Genomic DNA, 17,022 nt, shown 5'->3' on the forward strand with positions numbered 1-17,022 from the left:
GGCCTCACCCCATCCCAAAGCACTCAGACGGCCCAGTCCTCGCGCAGCAGTCCCTCCCAGCTGCAGGAGATGTTCACCCCTCCTTGTCCAGACTGCAAATGAATCGTGCATGGGCTGATCCCGCCCTGGCACTTTCATTCAGGGCGGGATGTGAATGTAAAATGTTCTTTGTCTAAAATAAATCACTGCATTTGACTCACACAGCCTCAGTCACTTAATCACCTTGTCCACTGTGTGTGTGTGTGTGTGCCTCTCTGTGACATAAGCTCATCTTATCTCAGTCTAAACTGTACACTCAAATACAGAAAGGAGTGGGAATCAAACCCTGAATTCAAAGGCTGGTTGAAGCTGTTTATTGGAGATGATACACGGGCATACTGCCTGTATTGTAAGGCTGATTTCTACGCCAAACATAGCGATGTAAAAAAACACGACAACTCAAAAACATACTCAAAAGACAAAGCCTTATAACAGTTCCACCCAAAACAAGCTGCCATTTCTGGTTTAAAAAAAGGCTGAGGCCACCATCAGCTATCGCTGAACACTGTTCCATGCTGGCATGTGATCACATTGGAGAAGCATGTAGAGCTGCTTTCTCAGACTCCACTGCTGCTACCCACTTCAAAGTGCACAGAAATGATCAATGGTGTTCTAGCACCATACTTTCTGAAAAACTTGGTCGCAGATGTGGGTGACCAGCATTTCAGCCTCCTCCTCGATGACTCCACGGATGTAAGTGTTTCTAAGTACCTGGGGCTTGTGATAAGGTACTTTAGTGACACAAAACAGACAATTGTATTAACATTTCTGGGGTTTGTTGAGTTGGAGGGAGGAGATGCCAAATCTGTAGCCCGTGCTGTTGTGGCTTTCCTCGAGAAGTGTTGTCTTAAAAAAGAGAAACTCCTGGGGATAGGGACTGACAATGCCTCTGTTATGATGGGGATTAACAATGGGGTCCATAAAGTGCGGAGGAGGAGGATGAGAAAGTTAACCCACTCTTCCTAGGCCATCATTGAAAATAAGAATTTAGCCTAGTGGGAGGAAGTATGTAGCCTAGTGGGAGGAAGTGCAGCTGCCAACACCAGACTCCGAATGGAAACATTAGCTAAGTAACATAGTTCATTAAGAGGTCTTATCTGCAGAATATGCTTATATTATTGAACTGTTGAAACTCTTGTTATTAGAATGTCTCCTTTTGGAGTCTGGTGTTGGCAGCTGCACTTCCTCCCTCATATGGGCCTCAAGTCATCTGGGGTCCAGAGAGGGAAGAAGTCAGGCTTGTCTGTCACATGTCCCTGATGCTATGCAGAATATCAGAAAGGGAATATGGCAAAGGAGGCCAGAAGGAAACATTGTTTCCATATGTGAATGTGTCTTTACCTATTGCAACCCATGTGAAGGGATGGCATGAGTAATGGCAACCAATCACTTGTCTCCACAAGTGTCTGTGCATCAGTCACCCCCTCCTAGCAAGGTGGAACTAAGTAACAATAAGTGTCTGTGCATCAGTCACCCCCTCCTAGCACCCCCCCCTCCTAGCACCCCCCCCCCCCCCCCCCCTAGCAAGGTGGAACTAAGTAACAACAAGTGTCTGTGCATCAGTCACCCCCTCCTAGCACCCCCCTAGCAAGGTGGAACGATGTAACAACAAGTGTCTGTGCATCAGTCACCCCCTCCTAGCAAGGTGGAACTAAGTAACAACAAGTGTCTGTGCATCAGTCACCCCCTCCTAGCACCCCCCTAGCAAGGTGGAACGATGTAACAACAAGTGTCTGTGCATCAGTCACCCCCTCCTAGCAAGGTGGAACTAAGTAACAACAAGTGTCTGTGCATCAGTCACCCCCTCCTAGCACCCCCCTAGCAAGGTGGAACGATGTAACAACAAGTGTCTGTGCATCAGTCACCCCCTCCTAGCAAGGTGGAACTAAGTAACAACAAGAGTCTGTGCATCAGTCACCCCCTCCTAGCACCCCCCTAGCAAGGTGGAACGATGTAACAACAAGTGTCTGTGCATCAGTCACCCCCTCCTAGCAAGGTGGAACTAAGTAACAATAAGTGTCTGTGCATCAGTCACCCCCTCCTAGCAAGGTGGAACTAAGTAACAACAAATGTCCTTTTAAGTTCTTAGTACTGAACAAAACAACAAGTTCCTTGTATTTGGGGCCTAAAGTCTGGAACAGGATGTGTGGGGTTAGTGTCTGGAACAGGATGTGTGGGGTTAGTGTCTGGAACAGGATGTGTGGGGTTAGTGTCTGGAACAGGACGTGTGGGGTTAGTGTCTGGAACAGGACGTGTGGGGTTACTGTCTGGAACAGGACGTGTGGGGTTAGTGTCTGGAACAGGACGTGTGGGGTTAGTGTCTGGAACAGGACGTGTGGGGTTAGTGTCTGGAACAGGACGTGTGGGGTTACTGTCTGGAACAGGACGTGTGGGGTTAGTGTCTGGAACAGGACGTGTGGGGTTAGTGTCTGGAACAGGACGTGTGGGGTTAGTGTCTGGCACAGGACGTGTGGGGTTAGTGTCTGGCACAGGACGTGTGGGGTTAGTGTCTGGAACAGGACGTGTGGGGTTAGTGTCTGGAACAGGATGTGTGGGGTTGGTGTCTGGAACAGGATGTGTGGGGTTAATGTCTGGAACAGGACGTGTGGGGTTAGTGTCTGGAACAGGACGTGTGGGGTTAGTGTCTGGAACAGGACGTGTGGGGTTAGTGTCTGGAACAGGACGTGTGTGGTTAGTGTCTGGAACAGGATGTGTGGGGTTAGTGTCTGGAACAGGATGTGTGGGGTTAGTGTCTGGAACCATTGTAAGTCATCGCTGAGGTCGCACCTATCCTGACCTATCCTGAGAGAGTATGTAACCCAGAGGCTCACTCCACTCAGTGAGCACTCACTGCATTCATGTGTGTTTGGTGTGACATGCTCCCTTACTAATACATTGTGAATAAAGGCATGATTGGTGATTGACCTTCTCTCTCCTCGTTATTGATTAGAATTTCCACAACACTCTTCATTCTTTTTGTCAATACTATTATATTTGTCATAACACCGTTTTGGGTGAGTATCTTAGTAAAATATTTCATTTAGAGAGAAATGAGTGATGTAGCTCATAATTTCCCCCACAAATAGACGTCAGATTGACGTGATTTTGACGGCTACGATATTTTCTTGAATCTACTCTCCCCCTCATCGGTTCGCTCTGCGTTCTATTAGCCAGTCGGATTTTATTGCGGAAGCGATTACTTTTCTCTCGCAGCAGGCAGGCAGGCAGGCATTATTTGCTTAAAACAAATACTTTCCCAAACATGTATACAACACAAAACATCGTCAACTCAATAACATCGATTTGAGAAGCGAAAACAATTGATTGACTTCATTACAAGAAGACTGTGAAAACGGTCTACACGGGCGTGTGTGACGCGTCTCTTCCTACATTCATCGTGTTGACGATCGAGAATCGCTTTCATATTCGCTAACTACGGGTTTTTGACACTTTGCCCGCTAGTCAGGTATGTTGCATTTCTTGCCTTATTATTCATATATATTGATTGTTGCAAATATTACATGTTAATGTTATGTCAATCACTAGCTGGTTAGTTTAAGTTATAATTTCGCCAGGTGGCTACATGCGATTTGGATGACAGCTGTTGTTGTGTAACGTTAGACAACACTAGCTATGTGTGACAACACTGTATTTCCATCAACGTGTGATATAGAAACCATATTTAACAACGCAGTGTTGTGGCCTGTTGCAGTCATATTGTTTCATGACCCACCCATTTCATGTCCGCCGAACACAAGTCTGCAGTCAAGTTTCTCAGTAGCATTAGAAGATCCATGATTAAATCGTCATTAAATCAGGTATGGTAGATTTACTTTGATCGTCCAGGCTCGTGATTGCCCACTTCCTCTTTCCACTGATAGCTAGCTAGTGAGTGAGTGAGTGTTTGCACAGCGTAACATATTCAGGAAATGCTAGCTAGAGCAACAGACGGACATGAAAATAAAATCTTAACATCTTATCGTGTCTCTCTGTGTTTCTCTGTCTTTTTCATTTTATTTGACCTTTATTTAGCCAGGTAGGCCAGTTGAGAACACGTTCTCATTTACAATTGCGACCTGACCAAGATAAAGCAAAGCAGTGTGACACAAACAACAACACAGAGTTACACATGGAAACATACAGTCAATAATACAGTAGAAAACAAAAGTCTATATACAGTGAGTGGAAATGAGGTAAGATAAGGGAGGTAAGGCAATAATTAGGCCATGGTGGCGAAGTAATTACAATATAGCAATTAAACACTGGAGTGATAGATGTGCAGAAGATGAATGTGCAAGTAGAGATACTGGGGTGCAAAGGAGCAAGATAAATAATGTCTGTCTGTGTCTGTCTATGTCGATCTGTGTCTCTCACTCCCTTTATCTACCCCCTCTGTTTATGTCCCCCTTTCTCCCCCCCTCTAGTCGGGATGAAGCCTGGAGTAGGGGCATGTCAGGACCCCTGTCAGGGTGGTCCGGGGGTGGGTGACAGGGGGGACGACACCCTGGTGTCTCTACCCCCTAAAGACACCCCTGGCTCACCCGCGGGGTCCCCCTCAGAGTTGGGAAGCCCTGGCCCCCGCCAGGCCGCGACCTTTGACCTGCTGAAGATGGTGGTGTCTTACAAGAGGATGGCCCTGTTTCTGGAGCCGCTCACTGACACGTTGGAGCTGGCCCGCTACCTACTGGGGTGAGCGGATCCATTTACACACTGATCCAAGATCTGTTTTTAGTTTCTCCAATGGTGATAACGGATAGGACTTGGGAGAGTAGACTGATTCATGCTACCTACTGGGCTAGTGAAGGGAGTAGGATGAGGTTTCCTATGGGCCTAGACACTGACCTGTCAGATTTGAGTTTCTTCATCCTAATGGTTCCAGGGAGGGTATGCTGATCCTAGATCTGGGCTGTGGAGCTGGCACTCTACCTACTGGGCTAATGAAGGGAGGGTAGACTGATCCTAGATCTGGGCTGTGGAGCTGGCACTCTACCTACTGGGCTAATGAAGGGAGGGTAGACTGATCCTAGATCTGGGCTGTGGAGCTGGCACTCTACCTACTGGGCTAATGAAGGGAGGGTAGACTGATCCTAGATCTGGGCTGTGGAGCTGGCACTCTACCTACTGGGCTAATGAAGGGAGGGTAGACTGATCCTAGATCCCGGCTGTGGAGCTGGCATGCTACCTACTGGGCTAATGTAGGGAGGGTAGACTGATCCTAGATCTCGGCTGTGGAGCTGGCACTCTACCTACTGGGCTAATGTAGGGAGGGTAGACTGATCCTAGATCTGGGCTGTGGAGCTGGCACTCTACCTACTGGGCTAATGAAGGGAGGGTAGAGTGATCCTAGATCTGGGATGTGGAGCTGGCACTCTACCTACTGGGCTAATGAAGGGAGGGTAGACTGATCCTAGATCTGGGCTGTGGAGCTGGCACGCTACCTACTGGGCTAATGTAGGAAGGGTAGACTGATCCTAGATCTGGGCTGTGGAGCTGGCACTCTACCTACTGGGCTAATGAAGGGAGGGTAGACTGATCCTAGATCTGGGATGTGGAGCTGGCATGCTACCTACTGGGCTAATGAAGGGAGGGTAGACTGATCCTAGATCTGGGATGTGGAGCTGGCATGCTACCTACTGGGCTAATGTAGGGAGGGTAGACTGATCCTAGATCTGGGATGTGGAGCTGGCATGCTACCTACTGGGCTAATGAAGGGAGGGTAGACTGATCCTAGATCTGGGATGTGGAGCTGGCATGCTACCTACTGGGCTAATGTAGGGAGGGTAGACTGATCCTAGATCTGGGATGTGGAGCTGGCATGCTACCTACTGGGCTAATGAAGGAATGGTAGACTGATCCTAGATCTGGGCTGTGGAGCTGGCATGCTACCTACTGGGCTAATGAAGGGAGGGTAGACTGATCCTAGATCTGGGCTGTGGAGCTGGTCTGCAGGTGAGGCTTTTGCTCCAGCCCTGCTCTAATGAGCGTAGTTGTAGATGCATGCCATCTTATTTGGTTTACTGTACAGCCTGCTACCTACTGGGGGGAGTCAGTGTTTACCATAGACACTGATCGGAGGTCAGTTTTTAGTTCCTCCACCCTAATGGTTGGAGGATAGGACTTGAGGACGCTAAACTGATCCTAGGTCAGTATGACTGTGTGGTGTATTGCAGGTGGAGGATGCCTCTGTGCTCACTACTGGTCTGTGTACTGCTCAACACCCTCTTCCTCACCCTGAGTGAAGGTGAGCTAATGCTGGGTAATACACACACACACACACACTGCTATATGAACTACTACCACATACAACTGAGTGTGTATAACAATGTGATATATATATATATATATATATATACTGTGACAGTCAGTTTCTCTCCTGCCCTCCAGTGGGGTGGTTCTCTGTGTGTGTTCTGGGGGTGTCTGCCCCGGCTGCCCTGGGTTACCTGCAGGACAGGTGTGGGGGCGGGGCGTCGGAGGCGGAGCAACAGAAGAGGCGGTGCCACGCGGTGCATCGTAAGGACCTGCAGAACGTTCAGCTCACCAGACAGGACGCCATGCTGGAAGTCAAGGACCTGTGAGTGAGTGAGTGTGTGTGTGTGTGTGAGTTTGGCCTTCCAGTTTATAAAACCAAGTAAATTTATTTACTCTATCCCTGTGTGTGTGCCTGTGTGCGTGCACGCATGTCCGGGTGTCTCTCTCTCTCTCTGTGTGTGTGTGTGTGTGTGTGTGTGTGTGTGTGTGTGTGTGCGTGTCCGTGTCCACAGGTTAAAGCAGCTAGATGACCTGTTGTCTCATGCCTGCCTGTCTGCTGAGTCCATCTACAAGCTCCTGTACTGGGAGAGCCACTCTGAGTCCTCTAGGTCAGTAACACTGTCTGTGTGTGTACTTGGAGCCACTCTGAGTCCTCTAGGTCAGTAACACTGTCTGTGTGTGTCCTTGGAGCCACTCTGAGTCCTCCAGATCAGCAACACTGTGTGTGTGTCCTTGTTCTCCAGGACAGTAACTCAACCCCTCTACATTCACCATAGATATCATCACACATCTTATCTGTACTTACAGAGCTCCCGACAGACTGGTTAGGGTTGTTTGTGTGTGCCTGAGTGTCTCTGTCTCTCTCTCCCTCCTCTCTCTGTCTCCCTCCTCTTTGTCTCTCTCTCTGTCTCTCTCCCTCCTCTCTCTCTGTCTCTCTCCCTCCTCTCTCTGTCTGTCTCCCTCCTCTCTCTGTCTCTCTCCCTCCTGTCTCTCTTCTCTGTCTCTCAGGTTCTACGGTGGCCTGTTAGCTGTATTGATGCTGCTGTATTCTGTCCCTGTGGGCTGGGTGCTGGCCTGTCTCACTACTGCACTCTTCCTGTGGAACCGAGACTTCTGCAGGGGTCAGTACACACACATACAGTACCAGTCAGAAGTTAGGACACAACATCTCATTCAACAGTTTTTTTTGTGTGTGTTTTTTTAACTATGTTCTACATTGTAGAATAATAGTGAAGACATCAAAACTATGAAATAACACATATGGAATCATTCTTCAAAGTTGCTACCCTTTGCCTTGATGACAGCTTTGTACACTTGCCATTTTTTGAAGAATATAAAATACATTTAGATTTATCAGTTTTTTAGTTACTACATGATTCCATATGTGTTATTTCATAGTTTTGATGTCTTCACTATTATTCTACAATGTAGAACATGGTAATAAAAAAAATAAAGAGAAACCCTGGAATGAGCAGGTGTGTCCTAACTACTGACTGGTACTGTACATGCAGACACACACTCAAGTGGTGGTTATGTGTTCTAACAGCCTGGTTCCATTCTCTGTGTGTGTAGTTGTGTTGGACCTAAGGGAGGTGGTCCATTCTGGCCAGAACCCATCCTCAGAAGGAGAGATGGACCTCACAGAACCGGACCACAGCAGCCTGGACCGGACTCCCACTGCTACCAGCTTGGAGGTAGGGACAGAGAGAGAAACGGGAAGGGAGGGAGAGAGAGAGAGACAGGGTGTGAGGGAGAGAGACAGGGTGGGAGGGAGAGAAATGGGTAGGTAGGGAGGGAGGGAGAGAGAGACATGGTGGGAGGGAGAGAAATGGGGAGGGAGGGAGAGAAATGGGGAGGGAGGGAGAGACATGGGGAGGGGGGGAGGGAGGGAGAGACATGGGGAGGGAGGGAGGGAGAGAGACAGGGTGGGAGGGAGAGAAATGGGTAGGGAGGGGGAGAGAGAGAGAGACAGGGTGGGAGGGAGAGAGAGAGACAGGGTGGGAGGGAGAGGAAGGGGTGGATGTATATATAGAGTCTGTATATTTGGATCAATGGTGTACATTAAAACATTACAGATCAGTGTTATGCAATAATCCTCTTATCTAACTTACATGTATATCATTATTGTGTGTGGTGTGTAGGACCTGTCCCCGGGCAGCGTTGAGGAGGCTGAGGAGGCAGAGCCTGATGATGAGTTCAAAGACGCCATCGAGGTAAAAACGAAATCAACCGTTATCTCGACTTTATTCCTTCATGTCTCGTTATCTGACTGGTTTCTCATCCTGACCTCTCGCTCTCTGGTCAGGTCTTAGGCCATATCGTTTTGATTTGATATAACTTTATTGGCAATTGCACCACTCTCACTCCGGCCCTGTTTGAACGCTGCCTCCATGCCTTCCACTCAGTCTTCACAGATCTAACATGGTAGGATGGGAGAAACCAAGGAATCCACTAGGCCCACCTTCCCTTTGACCTTATCCATGTCATTGTCAAATCAGAAGGAAAAATATTGTGTTGGAACACAGCTTCTTCTCCTTCTTCCTTCTGTCGCTGGCTGACAACTTCCTGTCCTTCTTGATGATTCATTTCCTTTTCTGTTTCTACCTCCCTCCACTCTCAGTTGACTCAGGAGCCCCCTATCTCCCTGCAGGTGAGTGGCTCCCCCTGTCTGTCGGGCTGTGGTATTACAGCATTAGAAACAGGACACATGAATTAACAATTGCGACAATACATTTTTGTTTTTATGTGTGATAAAGTTCTGTGACAGTTCAACTACTCAGCCCAGTTACTAAGTTGTGTGTGTGTGTGTTACATGCATTTCGCTACACCTGCATTAACATCTGCTAAATATGTGTAGGTGACCAATAAATTGTGATTTGAATTGAATATTTAGGACTATCTCAGACAGTTCAGTGTTACACGACGTCATGACCGAGGTCAAAGACCTGTAAGTGTGTGTGTGTGTATTGCAGTGGTGTGTGTTGCACAGGAGCTACACGGGGACGTGGAGAGAACCCTCGTTCTTTACCTGCTACACTGGAAGCTTAACGTTTTGCTGGCATGAGCAGAGCTCAAACCACGTCATCACACTGTTCAGTGGTGTGAGCTGCACGATCCAATCTACACAATAGAAATAGACCACGTCATCACACTGTTCAGTGGTGTGAGCTGCACGATCCAATCTACACAATAGAAATAGACCACGTCATCACACTGATCAGCGGTGTGAGCTGCACGATCCAATCTACACAATAGAAATAGACCACGTCATCACACTGTTCAGTGGTGTGAGCTGCACGATCCAATCTACACAATAGAAATAGACCACGTCATCACACTGATCAGCGGTGTGAGCTGCACGATCCAATCTACACAATAGAAATAGACCACGTTATCATGCTGATCAGTGGTGTGAGCTGCACGATCCAATCTACACAATAGAAATAGACCACGTCATCACACTGTTCAGTGGTGTTGAGCTGCACGATCCAATCTACACAATAGAAATAGACCACGTCATCACACTGATCAGTGGTGTGAGCTGCACGATCCAATCTACACAATAGAAATAGACCACGTTATCATGCTGATCAGTGGTGTGAGCTGCACGATCCAATCTACACAATAGAAATAGACCACGTCATCACACTGTTCAGTGGTGTGAGCTGCACGATCCAATCTACACAATAGAAATAGACCACGTCATCACACTGATCAGCGGTGTGAGCTGCACGATCCAATCTACACAATAGAAATAGACCACGTCATCACGCTGTTCAGTGGTGTGAGCTGCACGATCCAATCTACACAATAGAAATAGACCACGTCATCACACTGATCAGTGGTGTGAGCTGCACGATCCAATCTACACAATAGAAATAGACCACGTCATCACACTGATCAGTGGTGTGAGCTGCACGATCCAATCTACACAATAGAAATAGACCACGTCATCACACTGATCAGTGGTGTGAGCTGCACGATCCAATCTACACAATAGAAATAGACCACGTCATCACACTGATCAGTGGTGTGAGCTGCACGATCCAATCTACACAATAGAAATAGACCACGTCATCACACTGATCAGTGGTGTGAGCTGCACGATCCAATCTACACAATAGAAATAGACCACGTCATCACACTGATCAGTGGTGTGAGCTGCACGATCCAATCTACACAATAGAAATAGACCACGTCATCACACTGATCAGTGGTGTGAGCTGCACGATCCAATCTACACAATAGAAATAGACCACCGGGTTTCAGTGAAGCGTCTCGTGCTCTGCAAACGTTATGCATCTAGTGCAGCTGGCCAGTTCAATATTACTATCTCAGACCGCACAGTGTGTGTGTTTCTGCGGTGTTTATGTTAGATAGATACGGTGTGTTAAAAATTGGTGTGTTAGATAGATATGGGGGGGGTGTGTGTAATCTGCTCCTGTGTGTGTTTGTTCCTCTCCATCCTAACAAGGAGACTCCCTTGGCTTTAGTGGTAAGTCTAGTTCACCCCCTTCCCTCACCCTGTTTGTGGTGAGAGGGAGGGGGGGTGTATAGGGTACACACCTCAGTTGGGTCCTGTCTGCATGGGTAGTGGGATGTCTTTACACCTTAGTGCTGTTGTTACCATCACTGGTTATGTTACCATTATGACATCAGGACTATAACTTCACATCTATACCACTAATGTCATTACATATAACACTATCATTACATATAGGACTAATGTCATTACATATAGGACTAATGTCATTATTTATATATATATATATATATATATATATATATAGCACTAATCACTATATAGCACTAATCATCATTCATACAATCGGCCTCATTCTCAATGTAGTCTGGGCGTGTCTGCATTATTCCAGCAAACCATTGGATGAGCATGCTCTGAGTTGGTCACTGCACCTGAGTACACACACAAGGGTGGCGTTGTAATGTGTGTGTGTGTATTGTGTGACGTGTTTCTAGCATGGTTGTGCACTCACTTCACTGTAAGGATGCAAATAGGACACATCCTATGCTCAAAAGTAATGCACTAAGACTGCCAAACCCGGACGACGATGGGCCAATTGTGCGCCGCCCTATGGGACTCCCAATCACCGGCCGGATGTGATAAAGCCTGGATTCGAACCAGGGACTGTAGTGACGCACTGAGATGCAATGCCTCAGACCGTAGTGCACTGTATTTTAGGGACTAGGGTATAAAGTAGTGCACTATATTATAGGGACTAGGGTTTAAAGTAGTGAACTATACTATAAGAACTAGGGTTTAAAGTAGTGAACTATACTATAAGAACTAGGGTTTAAAGTAGTGAACTATACTATAAGGACTAGGGTCTAAAGTAGTGCACTATTTTAGGGACTAGGGTATAAAGTGTGGTGGTTAATTTCTTCACTATCAAATGTGGAGTGAGAGTTACACTTAAACTAAATCTTTATTCACTTATTAATAAGGGAGCAGGTCAATACAACACACCCATATAAAATGAATGGATTGAGCGCTCTACGATAATGATGGCTGGTCGACCAATCACCCTCAGATGATTCGTTGAGAGCCCCGAGACAAAATGACTTTTATAGCCAAGATACACCCTTTTCAACCTACATGACAAACAACATACGTATAGAATGGGTCACAAGGTTAAGATTTGTATGAAAGATGCTTATAATTCACAGCAGACAGTATCTGCTGTAAAAACAGTTCACATTGTATAGAGACCAGGGTCTGGCCCTGGGGTCATCTCTCATTGTGTAGAGACCAGGGTCTGGCCCTGGGGTCATCTCTCATTGTGTAGAGACCAGGGTCTGGCCCTGGGGTCATCTCTCATTGTGTAGAGACCAGGGTCTGGCCCTGGGGTCATCTCTCATTGTGTAGAGACCAGGGTCTGGCCCTGGGGTCATCTCTCATTGTGTAGAGACCAGGGTCTGGCCCTGGGGTCATCTCTCATTGTGTAGAGACCAGGGTCTGGCCCTGGGGTCATCTCTCATTGTGTAGAGACCAGGGTCTGGCCCTGGGGTCATCTCTCATTGTGTAGAGACCAGGGTCTGGCCCTGGGGTCATCTCTCATTGTGTAGAGACCAGGGTCTGGCCCTGGGGTCATCTCTCATTGTGTAGAGACCAGGGTCTGGCCCTGGGGTCATCTCTCATTGTGTAGAGACCAGGGTCTGGCCCTGGGGTCATCTCTCATTGTGTAGAGACCAGGGTCTGGCCCTGGGGTCATCTCTCATTGTGTAGAGACCAGGGTCTGGCCCTGGGGTCATCTCTCATTGTGTAGAGACCAGGGTCTGGCCCTGGGGTCATTGCTCATTGTGTAGAGACCAGGGTCTGTCCCTGGGGTCATCTCTCATTGTGTAGAGACCAGGGTCTGGCCCTGGGGTCATCTCCCCCTGGTACCCTATAGATGAGAAACATTAACTCATGTTCTGGAATGTGGTCTCTTTAGGTTTTATCACCCAAAGACATCATAAATCTCCTGTCAGTGTTAAATCTCCCAGAGGCCCACTTTCAGTTCACAGATACAATATTATAAGAACCCTCTATTCTGTTGCATAAAACAACCATTTGTTGCAATTACAGTATTATAACAATCTTGCAATTTTGATTTCATAAAAGTTGTGCACTATATTATAGGGACTAGGGTCTAAAGTAGTGCACTATATTTTAGGGATTCGGGTCTAAAGTAGTGTACTATATTTTAGGGACTAGGGTCTAAAGTAGTGTACTATACTATAGGGACACCTGAATACAGGTGAGGTCTTTTGCTGAATGGCTGCCAGCCCGTCTACGGAGACAGGTGCAATGTCATCTGAGGGCGGAGCTTAAGGTGCCCTGCCCCTTCCCAATACGTTTCTTGCCTGAGGTGTACCAGCCCTCGTCTTTTAGGGCAATAAATAGGCACAGATCTAGGATCAGCTTAGCCTCATCTAATACTAACCTTTAACCATAAGGGATCTGGAGCATGTCTGGTTGCACGTTTCAAACTCATTCCACAGAGGTCCCAGTCTGCAGGCTTTCACTCCTTCCTTTGACTTGATTGATGAATTGAGCTCATTGGTTAGTAAGGAACTGGCCTCACCTGGTTGTGTAGGTCTTAATTGGACAGGAAAACCCCGAAAACCAACAGACTCTGAGCCCTCCATGGAAGGAGTTGGACACCCCTGCCTTGGAGGATGATGTGTATGGTTTTGTGTTAGTGGGGTTTTGCTGCCTGCGTGCTCTCGACTCCCTCTGCTGTTGACGTTGAGAAACACATCCACCTAAACCATGGAAGAGATCGGTTGGTGTTGGAGGAGTAGGGTTCAGGGAGCGGGGTTTAGGGGCTATGGTTTGTAGTTCCCACAAAGCGGCTGCCTTTAACTGCTCTTTAGTAACTTAACCCTTCTCTTCTCCTCCTCCCCCCATTCTGCCCCCCCCCCTCTACAGGAGGATGATGACATAAGTTCAGATCTGGACACCATCTCCATCACCTCAGACAACGGTCTGCTGAGCCGCAACGAGCCAATCCGCAGTAAGGTGTCCAAACTGACGGAGAAGCTACGCAAACGCTACCCCACCAACAACACAGGTCAGTCTACCCTTCGTCCCTCTGTTCATCTTCTTCTTCCTCACCTCAACCCTACTTAAGAGGTGGGTTTAGTAGCTAGTCTTCATAGAAATTAAATATCCCCCCTCTCTCTTTCTCCCCCTTCTCTCTCTTTCTCTCCCTCTCTCCCCCCTCTCTCTTTCTCTCTCTCTCCCCCCTCTCTCTCTTTCCCTCCCCTCTCTCTCTTTCCCTCCCCTCTCTCTCTTTCCCTCCCTCTCTTTCCCTCCCTCTCTCTCCCCCCTCTCGCTCTACCCCCCCTCTCTCACCCCCCCCCCCCCCTCCTCTCTCTCATCCCCAAGGTAACTGTTCCAGCTGCAGTGCAGTCTTCTCAGTGGTGAAGAGAAGGGTAAGAGCTTTACACCTGTTTTTAAACCACCAATAAATACAATCCTATGTCATTTTTTTATTTCACCTTTATTTAACCAGGTAGGCTAGTTAACTGCGACCCGGCCAAGATAAAGCAAAGCAGTAATACTGTAGGTTGTTTAATAACTATGTGTGGAACCTGGTGTGGGTCCCAAATGGCATCCTATGCCCTATATAATCTACCACTTTAGAACAGAGTCCTATGGGCCCTGGTCACAATTAGTGAACTAGGTAGGGAATAGGACAGGGTTGGGGTTAGAGTTTCACTTTACTTCCTGAATTCACCCACTTAATTTCAAATTGGCCCCAACCCTGGAATAGGGTTCAGTTTGGGACATAATGATGATGATGTCATCGTGACCTCTGCTGTTTCAGCGGAGCTGTAGTAACTGTGGCAACAGCTTCTGCTCCAGATGCTGCTCCTACAAGGTCCTCAAGGCTTGCATGGGTGTCACAGGTGAGAGAGAAACACACACACAACATGCTATTATGGTATTTCTATGCTGAAATTATGAAATGATAAATAAGGTCTCCGAAGACATCAGTGGATTTTAAAAACAAAATCTCTTCTATTTTACACCTTCTCTCATTCCCCATCTCCAGATGCCTCCCCCTTTCTCATGTAATGCCTCTTTACCTCCCTCCCAGCTCCAGATGCCTCCCCTTTCTCATGTAATGCCTCTTTACCTCCCTCCCAGCTCCAGATGCCTCCCCTTTCTCATGTAATGTCTCTTTACCTCCCTCCCAGCTCCAGATGCCTCCCCTTTCTCATGTAATGCCTCTTTACCTCCCTCCCAGCTCCAGATGCCTCCCCCTTTCTCATGTAATGCCTCTTTACCTCCCTCCCAGCTCCCTCTGCCTCCCCCTTTCTCATGTAATGTCTCTTTACCTCCCTCCCAGCTCCAGATGCCTCCCCTTTCTCATGTAATGCCTCTTTACCTCCCTCCCAGCTCCCTCTGCCTCCCCCTTTCTCATGTAATGTCTCTTTACCTCCCTCCCAGCTCCAGATGCCTCCCCTTTCTCATGTAATGCCTCTTTACCTCCCTCCCAGCTCCAGATGCCTCCCCTTTCTCATGTAATGCCTCTTTACCTCCCTCCCAGCTCCAGATGCCCAGAGAGAGACGGTGTTTGTTTGTGCTGTCTGCAACTCCACCCTCAGCAAGTGAGAAATGACTACCACCTCCTACCCACTCATGGAGACCCAGGGAGGGTACTGCCCCTCCTACCCAGGGTTCGAAGCTCCTTGGCTGGGTAGTGCCCGCGGCAGGTCAGCCTCTACCCCGCCTGGGGGTGGTTCAAAACCCCAGGTTGTCTGGTTCTATGGCTCCAGCCCAGGTGACCAGGGTTATTAAGATGAACCAGTCCCAAATGGCAACCTTTTCCCTACAAATGATTCCCTATAAATTACACTGCTTTTGCCCAGAGCCCTATGGGGTTCCCTATGGGCCCTGGTCTACAGTAGTGGACTATAGGGAATAGGGCCCTGGTCTACAGTAGTGGACTATATAGGGAATAGGGCCCTGGTCTACAGTAGTGGACTATATAGGGAATAGGGCCCTGGTCTACAGTAGTGGACTATAGGGAATAGGGCCCTGGTCTACAGTAGTGGACTATAGGGAATAGGGCCCTGGTCTACAGTAGTGGACTATATAGGGAATAGGGCCCTGGTCTACAGTAGTGGACTATATAGGGAATAGGGTGCCATTTTGGTACGCTACCACAGACTCCCATCAGCTTGTGTTGCATTGAGATTTATCCTGTACTGTCATGGAGGTCCTGAGAATGCTGAGAGGTGTGTGTGTGTGTGTGTGTGTGTTGGATTGTATAAGATATGCTATAGATTGACCCTGTTATAACTTATCCATTCTGTAATGGTTTTATATGTTGGTCCTAATGTTAATTTGATGGATGTAAAGACAGGATGCTAAAGACTATACTTTTGTCCTAAATGGCATTCCCTAATCCCCATGGAGCATAACCTAACCCCATGGAGTGATTTCCAGAGGTGACCCCAGAGCTGTGTTCAAATACTCATACTAGCAGTACTATTTGTGATGTAACATTGAGTATGTAGTTAAGTACTTATTGGATATAGTATGCCAAACGTTCCTGGATGTCCTACTAAATTCACCTAAATACGAAGTATACAAGCAGTGGACACTATTTCTGTGCTTTTAGGGACCATAATGCAATTCTTCAGAAAATGGGCGTGGCTTCACCAACGTTTTCAGATTTGAGGAAAATGGCCGACGAGAGCGGATAGAAATGAATTGCTTTAAGAAAATGTTGAGCAATGTAATAAAGTAATGACTTTTCAAACAAGTTAAACATTATGTTGGCTGACAATTTATTAGCTACGCTGTCCTTACGAACCGCAGCATGTCATTCAGCAGTATGTACCAGTCTGTTAGCTAGCTACCTAACGTTAGTTGGCTACTAATACATTGAACTTGCCAGGTAGTATATTAACTAACTTCCCAGTGTTTATTGACTTGATTATTCACATCATTCTTAGCTAAGTGGTAGAGTCGCCGTGCGTTCTCAATGGACATAGTTAATTCTGGCTATCTACTCTGATTTCAGAGCCTCTCTCATCTGTGTGCCAGTGCACAGAATAGCTGAATAAAAGGCGTTGAATATGGCCGGTGTCAGTAAGCCTTGGAGGGAAAAAAAAGCGTAATTAAATTGTTGCCTGCAGCACAGTTAGTCACCAACACTCTGCATAAAATGAAAACTGCCCAACCAGCTCTGCTAGGGCGAGTAAAATGGTCAGTGA

The 17,022-nt window shown here is 47.4% G+C and overlaps 1 protein-coding gene across 7 annotated transcripts; it reads left to right on the forward strand.

The window, feature by feature from the left end:
- Positions 1–3,140: 3,140 nt before the first annotated feature.
- LOC110485465 (protrudin) lies at positions 3,141–15,789 on the forward strand. 7 transcript variants are annotated; one of them, XM_036948077.1, is made up of 15 exons: positions 3,141–3,505; positions 4,464–4,728; positions 6,210–6,295; positions 6,424–6,610; positions 6,801–6,896; positions 7,297–7,409; positions 7,861–7,982; positions 8,430–8,501; positions 8,909–8,938; positions 9,182–9,235; positions 10,763–10,783; positions 13,721–13,862; positions 14,180–14,226; positions 14,622–14,703; positions 15,348–15,789. In XM_036948077.1, the coding sequence occupies exons 2-15, from the start codon at positions 4,469–4,471 to the stop codon at positions 15,410–15,412; spliced, it is 1,377 nt and encodes a 458-aa protein (XP_036803972.1). In that variant the 5' UTR covers positions 3,141–3,505; positions 4,464–4,468; the 3' UTR covers positions 15,413–15,789. The 7 variants fall into 7 exon arrangements, with proteins under 7 accessions (XP_036803972.1, XP_036803973.1, XP_036803975.1 ...); XM_036948078.1 differs by having other exon boundaries at positions 3,142–3,505; positions 6,210–6,280; XM_036948080.1 differs by lacking the exon at positions 10,763–10,783 and having other exon boundaries at positions 3,142–3,505.
- Positions 15,790–17,022: the final 1,233 nt, after the last annotated feature.

This window comes from Oncorhynchus mykiss, chromosome 17 (assembly GCF_013265735.2).
Source record: "Oncorhynchus mykiss isolate Arlee chromosome 17, USDA_OmykA_1.1, whole genome shotgun sequence".
Lineage (NCBI taxonomy): Eukaryota > Metazoa > Chordata > Actinopteri > Salmoniformes > Salmonidae > Oncorhynchus > Oncorhynchus mykiss.

Coding starts and splice junctions, on each gene's coding strand:
- LOC110485465 (XM_036948077.1), top strand. CDS start 4,469: ATGAAGCCTGGAGTAGGGGCATGTCAGGACCCCTGTCAGGGTGGTCCG. Junction 6,611..6,800: donor ATGCTGGAAGTCAAGGACCT/GTGAGTGAGTGA, acceptor CCGTGTCCACAG/GTTAAAGCAGCTAGATGACC. Junction 10,784..13,720: donor AGACTCCCTTGGCTTTAGTG/GTAAGTCTAGTT, acceptor CCCCCTCTACAG/GAGGATGATGACATAAGTTC.